Below are 10,160 nucleotides of genomic sequence, written 5' to 3' on the forward strand. Positions count from 1 at the left end.
TCCGAGCCCTCTTGCTCTGTGGACCTAATGGATTTAAGTTTGTTTCATGCTGTCACAACTGCAGCCAAAAATGTTCAGACTTGAGCAATGCCTGCACAAACTCTGCCAAGGCACAAGGAAGGGAACCGACCGCAGCCGCTTTGCTCGAGACTCCCAACCTTTCACAATGCTTTTATCTCAGAGCAGTTTCACCAGATGCACTAAAAAAAGCAGCAGGGTGCTGGTGGGAGGAAAGGGGGGAGGAAAGAACAGGCAGATCCCAAAGGACAGTTTGCAGGCACCTGCCCAGCACCCACCACCTCTGGGAGCTGCAGGGCGAGCTGCTGCCAGGGCACAGGATGGGCACAGCAACCTTCCCACTTTCAGCCCGTGTCTGGCAGCTGAATCTTATCCTGAATGTAAATTACAGAGGACTTTTGGCCAAGATAAGGCCTAATGCAAGAGACAAAATATCCAAGCATACAGCTCATATCTGTACCACTGCCTGCTGCACCGGAGCCTTTCACAGCTCTGAAAAATGCTGGAACATCCCGTCAGGTTTCTGCCCAGAACAGTGTTTTGTGCTGTGCCAGAAAACATAGATGAACCATCTTTGGCAATATTAAAAGACTTCCTTTATTCAAAGTCAAGCAATTTAGTAGGAATGCATCAATAAAAGTGGAGTTCTGACGGTGATGGAACACAACAGCTTGGAGGCAAGGAGAGGCATCTGCCTCAAACCCAAATCCTGACGCTCACGGCCAAACCAGAATGTTTCAAAACTTTTATTGTAGGGACGTGTTGATACAATTTCATTTCAATTTCCATTCTCTAATGCATATATATCTATAATGTGCATATATATATATGCATATACAATCCAGTTTTTAATCTGCAGGTTAGGACCTCATTTAAATTAAGATAAATAAAGCAGACTTTAACACTTCAACTAAAACATTTACAGATACAGTGTTAGTGAGCTGAAGTTCTAATTTGTATTGAATGGACAGTAACAAATTGATAACAAACCTATCCTAAAATCTGTTCTACTCTGCTATGCTGCTTTGCATGCAGTAAGAATGCTGGGTTTGGGGGCACAGAACTACTGGCTGGTCAGTTTGGAAGGATTTAGCTTCAGGAACAGGCAAAAGCAACAGCAGCACTCCAGCCCTGCTTCTCAGCAGCAAACACACATCTTCTCCTTACCCATCTTTGCCCTTGTGCTCCTTCTTTTCTTTCAGATCAATGATGAATTGGATTCAGGCTTCTCTTACACATCCTTTTCCCTTTTGCTAAGGCAGCAGAAACCATCTGTCTCATACCTCAGCACCAAAACCTCATAACCAGGACTCAGTCACCTTGCTGCAGGCCATCAGATGGAGCAGCAGGAGAGGTTCTGATCCTGCTGCAGCTTTACAGCCTTGGGCCTCAACCCCTGCTTGGTACAAATAAAACTTCAAAGTAACTCAGAGTCAGCTCTTCCCCCTTCAGACCAGGTTTTACTGTGGTGCTAACATGTGCCTGTCTGCACTACAGACTGAATCTCATCCTGAATACAAATCATGGTTGGTGTGACTTTTTTTTCTGAAACGCAGGATACCCACACTCAGTGACTTAATTTCAAGTAACCCGAATCTCTCACCACATTTTAAACTTTGGCTTTCTGCCACTTTCCTTAAAACAGCTGCAAATGCTCTTTCAGCTATTTTTAATTACAAATTATTTACCCGTCTGCTTATACTACTTTTAAAAATAGTTTGAATACATACAACTATAAATGCTTATCCTTGTCCTAAGATCTATTCTTAATATGAACCTCATGCTTACAAGGAAATTTTTGCACTTCTCCCTGGTGCTCTGAAGTGCCTCACATACAACTTGCAATTAAATGTAATCATTAAACATAGCATTACATCATATTTACGTAAGGACAGTCTACTTTCCTCAAAATTAAATAACAAACACAATAAGTCACGTGTGAGAAAGCAAACATAATATCCAATTAAGTGTGCAGGAGATGTAATTCAGTAACAACTAAGTACACAGTGCTCACATTCAGCGTGCTCATCTGCAGGAGGTGCAGGCAGATTACACCATCATCTGGCCAGCAAAGCCTTGGCCCTGCTCTGCATCACTGGAGGTTTCCATGCTTGCATTCACTACACACTGCTAATGGTTTCTAACGCTGCTTATGTCACAGCTACAAAGTGCTAGACTTGCTGGAGGCAGGGTGAACTGCAAATGCAGTAGAAACCCTGGAAATTACTTCAATTACTTCCCAGTATCACTACCTATAAAGTAAGCGGAGCACAAACAAAACAAACACACTTAATAACAATGTAATCACTAACAAATGATAACAAACTTGCTGCAGAAGGGAAGCATAATACACAGCATTCAGGAGTAATAACTTACTGAAAAGACAAATGGGCTCAGCCAGCACTACTTGGCTTTTAATCTGTGTCCACAAGTGGGAATCCACAGTTTTTGGAGTCACCAGTGTCACTGTGCAACTTTCACAGCTACAATGCTTTCACCTCAACTCCACAGCATCTTCTCTGCCAGGGAACTCTGCTGATGCACTGTACAAAAAAACCCCATGCTCCCACAGAGGGAGGAAAAACAGGACAGTGGCAACGCTTCTGATTCTGCCTAAGAGTCTGCAGAAACCACGTACTGAGCTTCAGACAAGGGAGCTCCCGTTCAGGAGCTTGTCTACTGGCCCAGGGCTCACTTCCCACAAAGCCTTCCAGTCATCTGTCAGGTCCAGGGATTATTAACATTCAAAATGTATCTCAAGACCCAGCTTAAGCAGGCAATGTGCAGACAGACAGAGACAAACATCAGCACTTATTTAAGTTTTGAGGATTTCAGAGATATAAAAAATTCTGAGGCTAGTCAAGTCCCAGTTCTGCATTTTGCCAACAAAACTCTCCTTGATGCTCTGCAGGACGTATATTGGTTCTCTGTCTCTGAAGAGGCAGAGATTATTTTCTGCTGAAGTGACTGTCACGAACTCCAGTGGTAGGTATTTTAAAACCTAAGTACGTTTCAAGAGCTGTACCAGAAGGAAGATTTTCCCATTTAAGTCTCAGACAAGGTTAAAGAAAGAAGAGCCCTCTCCAGCTGAAAAGCAGTTTTCAGGATCAAGTCAGGAGCTGTTGTTATTTGCAAGTGAGTACTAAACCAAAATTTGATGTCAACTGTTAGAATGACAGTTCCAAGAATGGGACTGAAAGCTGCAGAATGGAAGATGGGACCTCGCTGTGTTAACTCACTGGCAGCAGTTCAATTTCAGTTTAATAAAAGACATGGATGCCTAAAAACTTCATTACTGAATTGCGTTAGAACTTCATGCTTAGTAAAATACATTTTAACATGTAGCCCACTGAGTTAATTTAAGAGAACGTTAGGAATGCTTTAAATTATTTTGAACAAAATTTTAACAAGCAAAAATCCAAGTGCATGGAGGAGAACAACATACCCACACTATGAAAGTAAGGGAACAACCCCTAGCACAAGAACATCCCACAGCACAGCTACACCTACTGGTCCCCTGGTGTAAGAGGTTCAGTCAATTTCCAGATCACTGTCCTCACTGTAACACGCAGATGGATTATGTATAGAAGTCAGGAGCACTAGGTCTTTTTCTGGAAGCAGACCACACTCCTGCAAAAAAGCCTCCAGGTCAACAGCAAAAAAATCTTCTCCAAGCTGGTCAGTGATCCGCACAAAATTGCCAATAAGCTCCCCTGCCTTATAGACCAGCAAAGCTGGCAGAGCATTACTGGTAAAGCGAGCGCTGGCACCAATGAGCGAACTCTTTACTCTGCAAAATTTAACTGTTGGATACTCAGCAGCCAGACAGATCATGCAGCCATTCAGGGATTCAGCACCAGGGATGTCATCTTCGTAAATATGAATCATGATCAGAGTGCTCTTATGCTCTTTATCAACCGTGTCCAAAAACGCTTCTCCGCTGCTAATCTCAAAGACCTGCTTAAATTGCTGCCCACTGTACAGCTGCTGCCTCATCTCCTCCATTCGCTGCTTCCTGTATCGCTGTAAAAATTCCTCATCATCTTCATCATTGTGAATCATGTTATATTCTTGTAACGTCATCTAAAAATACACAGAAAGATACACAACAGAGAAAAAAAGACGACCTGCATCACTATATGGGTCTCTTACATAATTAATTTAAATCAAGAGGATTAATGTGGGTCACTCATCTTTAATAACAGGCAAGTACAACCCACAAAGGCTCAAGCACCTGCTGTATTACACTCCATTTTGACCTAATTAGAAACCGTGTCCAGTGGGAACAGTGATTTCAGCCTTGGGTTTGCTAGTTCCCACATGCTGAACTAATAACTCAAGTGGCTGCTCCACGCTCCCACTTTAATTCAGGTTAATGGTAGCTGTGTGCTTTCACTAAGCTCTGAGCACTGATTTGGGTACCGTGCCTGACCTCAGATCTTTTCTCTTTCACCAGCTTTTTCAATGAGCTTTTAAGCAAACATTTACTTGGCAAAACAAGTACAGTACATTACCTCATCAGTAGAAATGAAATCATCAGTTCATGTATTTTGTTTCTACTCGCCTGCTTTGTTAAATGTATCTACTGACCAGATAAGGATTCGTATCTGCTCCACACAAATAATGAAACAAAAAAATCCAGCAATTAAATGGCAATTCCTTTGTGTCATGTTACCTTTCCATTGATTTTTTCCTGAAGCTCTTTCTGCTTTTGCTTATCAGTCTCCTCATCTAAGTGAGATCTACACGTCATAGACAACTTCTTTATGAGGCGTTCCATTTCTCTGCGCTGCTCCTGTCTCTGTTCTGTCTCCAGTTGTTTAAACCTTCGCCAGTCGTTAATGACTCCTTTTGGACCTGAAATTGAATATGCTGGCATTTAACCATAAAACAGCAACAAAATTACATCTCTTGTTTAAAATTCCAGTAAGTTTACAGAAGCCAGCAGTAAATCAGCAGGCTTATCGTAAGGTTTCTGTACAGCGTGCAAAATGCTGTAATGAAAGAGAAGAATAGACATAACTTGCCGTTTGTCCTTGAGTTTATAACTGTTTTTGTCCAAAAAGACAAATCTATCTAGCGGGGCTACCTTCAGAACTGTGTTGAAGGTTAACTCAGATTAATATCTAGGCCTTCAAGAACCCCACAACTGCCGGAATGACTCAAATATACCTGAAAATAGGTCTTTTGTTACAACAACAACAAAGCAGGAAACCACACGAACTTTCCAACAGAGAAAGTACTTACAAAGCAGTTAGTGTGCTATGGCAATACCTGTGTTGACTGCACTGCCATCGCTGCTAAGCTCTACCTCCCCAACGCTGTCGGGAATGGAGCTCTCCCCTTCTTTGTCTTCCTTCTCGCTGTCTTCATCCTCACCCTCACTGCTGCTGTAATAATACTGGAGCTTCTCGCCCAGCAGTTTATCATCCAGCGCAGTCATTACGTTCTAAAGAATAAACAGAACAGACCATGCACCTCTTAGCTGTGCAGCACGGGATACCACCTTACACGTACAACAGCAGCCTTCATTCCTTCTGAGCAGCTTCTGCCCACACAGGAGCGCTCAGGGCCCACCCCCAAGCGTCCGACACGCGAGCGAACTCTTAATGACAAACGTATTTAAGTTAACACTCAGGATGAACAAAGCCCTACTTTGTGTCTCAGCACTCAAAAAGCCGCAGTTATAAAGGCTGTTTTTGCAGCGAGGCACACGAGTGGATATGCACGCGTTTTTATCCACGGAGAACGAATTTCTAAGCATGACTCGGGAGCCCCATCCGCCTCCATCACAGCCCTGCAGGCAGGCAGCCCAGTGACGTACCGTTCAGTTTCCGAGAGCGGGAATCGTTCTGCCGGCGGTTCCTCGGAGCAGACAGCGGGCTCAGCAGCGCTCCTGCGGGGCTGCCAGCAACACCTGCGGGGAGATCCGACCGTGAGAGCATCGCACAGCGACGTGCCAACAGCCGCGCCCCGAAATAACGCACTGCGGGCAAACAGCGCCGTGCCGAGGAGAGCCGCGTTCTGTGTTTAACTCAAGAACACAAAACCACAAAACACATCGAGCGAGCGCGGAGGCAGCGCAGGCGGTGCCACAACGGTGCGCATAGCGGCTGCAGGCCGAGGGACCGCCGGCACGGCGCAGCACTGCACTGCACGGGAACTCAGCAACACAGCATTGCACGGCAACGCAGCACGGCCCGGCACCACAGCACCGCACCGCACGGCCCCGCCCCAGTCAGCCCCCCCTCCCACTCCCCCCCACAGCAGGCGGCTCAGACGCTTCCGACGCGGAACCCCGCGGGGCCGGCAGCGCTCCTCGCGCAGTGCCGAGGTTACCGAGGAGCCCGCGGTGCCGCCCAGCCCCGCCGGGCCCCGTCCGACCCGCCCCTCCGAGCCCGGCCCGACGCCTCACCGCCTCCCAAGGCCTTCCGGAGCGCTCCGCGCGGGGCACGGCGGGACGGGGCGGGGCGGAGCGGGGCGGGGCGGCCCGCTGGGCGGGGAGCGCCGCTGGGTGGAACGCACGGAGGCGGTTAAGGTGGACAAATAATTTTTATTTGTGCATGCAAATACATGTCAATACTGCAAACTTCTTCCATCGATTCTCTCAAACACTGAAAACCATGATGCTCTACTCTGTGACCGGCCAAAGCTAAAACCTCTTCACTTCAGTGCTACAGCAAACACGCACGGCCGCCCCGCGCGGGGCCCCCCTACTCTAACACGAGGGAACAGACGAGTCGGGAACTCAAACCGAAATAAACGGAATAGAATTTACTCCCCCATATAACCCCATTTCATTTTACAGATTTTAAATTATAGTTTTAAATAGAAGCTGAGAATGCGCCATAAAAATGAGCATTAAATCCATCGTAGCGATGGTGCCTGCTTTATACATGATGGGTGTACACCATCTTTTATTTCATTTACATTTCAATCGAACAATAGATTTGCAAAGAAAATGTCTAATACAGACGTAAAAATATTCACACTAGAGCTTCACAATCGGTTGTACAATTGACAAACAGGCCTCTTTTCCCAAACTTTCCAGCTAAGCAAATTTATAAAATGTAATCGATGCAACAAGAAAAAAATTTCCTTAAACTTCCAGGGAAAAGAATACGCAGTAAACAGTATAAATGCGGACAGCAGATGCTGCAAGCTAACCACAATACTTCGGAGTGGCTGTACAGTGGGGATGTGCAGTACAAATCAAAGCCACGTGTGTTGTATCACAACTACCGTATAATATACTTGTTTGCCCAGCTACGAAATGCATGCATCCCATGCCTCGGATTCACGGAGATCTACTCTGGGTAAGTCAATGGGCTCTGGGCAGCGACCCTGGCTTTCGGCAGCGAGAGAAGCAGGCTCCGCTCGAGTTCAGCCTTGGCGGCAACCTCTCGATCACGACTGGAGGTGCAGGGTACGTTTGGATTTGGGAATGTCAGCGATTCCTTTTTGGCTCTCCCCGTCACCGACAGCTCCCTTCCCTCGCTGTGCTCCCTTGCCAGCAAAGAGATGCACAGTGCTGCCTGCTGCCAAAGCGCTGCTCGATTATCCTGAAAACTGGGTTATTCCAAAGCACGTTTGTTGTGTTCTGCTTGCAGAAGAGGTCCCTCAATGAGAGGGAACTGCCTAACAGAAGGGATCAAACTACAACATAAAGAATGGACTTTTACATACTGTAGATCATTTCTCATTTTGTTACACTCTCAAATTCAACATCTTCCTTTAAGCCCAATAATAATGAAGAATCTTGTTCACAAAGATGATCAAGGAGCTGCTGGCATACAGTGTCTATGTACAGCAACAGATACAACTTGACAACTTGTGCTTTAAGAAAGCAAACAAAAACATGTTTGGAACTATTCTGAGTGTAGATAGTTATTTTAAGTGTTCTTTCCTCAGCTGTTTCCTACCACTGTGCATTGCTTTGTACCTCATCCAGCCTAGTACACTATTATACAAGAACAGCATTCAGCTCTTGAGCAGAGGATAATTAAAATTGTGCAATAACACAATCATGTTATCAAAGCACTAAAACCTGCCAGATTAGACTTCTACAATGAGCAATTAAGAGCTTATTTAACAATCAGCTGTGTACAGTTTTTTTTGTTTTTAAATCAAGTGTCAAACTTCAGCATCCCTGTACTAGACTACCAAGAACCAATGCCAGTTTGCTTTGCAAAGAGTCTAACCTTTCCTTTGAAGGGTCTAGTATACATTCTACAATGCAAAATCTGCATAAACACTAAGATTCATTTCTTGTCACCTGTTTACAGGAACAAAATATCAGTAGCAGGGCTATCACTCTGCTATAATTATATGTTAAGAATGTACAGATAATTACTTCTCACACAAGCATTCTCCCAGCACAAGCATTAGTCTCTATTAAGACCTATGTGGAAAATGAGGCAAAACAAGGAATGAATCCAGGTAGTGAGGCAACACAATTAACTTAGATACTAATAATTCCTGTATCTCTTGCATGTGAAATCCCTGCTGTACCCCTAAGAGGGGAAAAGAAAAGAAAAAAAAAAAAACACAACAAACAAACTCGAGATGCTTGTCCAAGCAAAGCAAAAGAGCCAATCTCTTTTCCCCAATCTGCTATGGGCCTTTTTTTTTTTTTTTTTTTCCTGACAGCAAAGGTATCTTAGGCCAAAAGCTAAATGGGAACCACTGCTATTAATGCACAAAAATTAGTAATTATATCTCAGTGTCAGAAAGTAAGCCCTTCCATAGCCCAGAGGCAGCTGATTTGCAACTAGACAAATGAATACATACTTGTTCATAGGGTCAAGGGATGAAACTCCACCAAGAAAGCCAGAACTGGGTTCCCACCCGTAGCTTCTACTTGTCAGGGCACTGGAGGGCATAGTTTCATGGCAAAAATCACACAGTCAGTGTTAGAACTGTAAGACAAAAGCTGGCATGCTATTTAAATGCCCAGGTAATTCTTTTGCCTGTCATTCTCTACATTAAAAATTCAAGAAAATGACTAGTCTCAGTTAAGAACCAACTCTCCATATAAAGTATATGGTCATCCTAGAAACTACTATATCATGGGACCTCCTGCTGCAGGCAAGAGTAGATAGATACATTTGTTCTTATATATGCCAATGTGGTTGGCAGGAATATGTTAGGCTTATGTAACTTCACTGGACAAACAGGCAAATGTGTGTAAGCAGCTTATTCCAATCCCCCTCCAGCAGAGCACAACCAAGTTTTTAAAACTGCAATTTTAAAATTAAAAAGTTAAGGTAAATACACAATCAATTTATGTAGTATATATTCACCCTCAGATCATGCTGAAGATGTTCTGTGGAGTTCTGGTGCACAGAGGGCTCTTTCCCTGAGGGCAAATAAGGACTTCTCAAACCTTTATATTTTCTCTATTTTTGTAACAAAATAGCAATTTAAAATTTAAAAATCTTTTAAAAAAATTACATCACCTTCAACATGGAAGATCTCACTGTTTAAATATCCATGACAGAGACATACTTGTTTGCATATCTGTTTTGGAATTACATTGTACAGCAAATAATAGTATCTCAGAAGCATTTCAAAAGTAATATAAATTCATATTTACAGAATGGTCTTGGTATAAAATATACAACAATCATATTTATGTCTAACATTCTAAGTTAAGGTTAACATCAATAGGAAATAAATTAAGGTGACAAAGGTGGTCTGGTTCTTGTATCCATTCACTTTGAGTTGCAAGTGAAACAAAGCATCGATCTAACCCTAGCTATGAGGTGGCACTGGCTACAGGAAGGTTCAGCAACAGCCAAAGGAAACTAAAAGACTACTTGACTGTTTTTCTACATACATTCCTTAACATTGGAGTATTAAATAGATGTGTAAGATCTTCCATACTGACACCAGAATATCAAAACTAACCCTTGATTTTCAGGTATATTTACAACATAATTATTTCATGGACAGGTTCATTAGGAGAGATATCAAACACCAATATTTACTCAGTCTAATCAGTAACCCTCAGGGAAATGCCAACCCCCACCCCCCAGAAACGTGCACAAAACAGTTATCAAAATCTTACCCGACCACATAGCTGTGATTTTGTAAAATAACAACTCAGACGACCAGTAACATGATCCTCTTTAAGCATTTTG

General features: G+C 43.6%; 1 protein-coding gene across 1 annotated transcript; it reads right to left on the bottom strand.

Annotated features, from left to right (window-relative positions):
- Window positions 1-3,549: 3,549 nt before the first annotated feature.
- On the bottom strand, window positions 3,550-5,461 carry PDCL (phosducin like; the record flags this gene model as incomplete). The annotated part of the gene is made up of 3 exons (XM_079544923.1): window positions 3,550-4,101; window positions 4,694-4,875; window positions 5,293-5,461. 3 exons carry the CDS (start codon window positions 5,459-5,461, stop codon window positions 3,550-3,552), a joined length of 903 nt encoding a protein of 300 aa, XP_079401049.1.
- Window positions 5,462-10,160: the final 4,699 nt, after the last annotated feature.

The sequence above is a fragment of the Tetrao urogallus genome, assembly GCF_951394365.1.
Source record: "Tetrao urogallus genome assembly, chromosome: 19".
Taxonomy (NCBI): Eukaryota; Metazoa; Chordata; class Aves; order Galliformes; family Phasianidae; genus Tetrao; species Tetrao urogallus.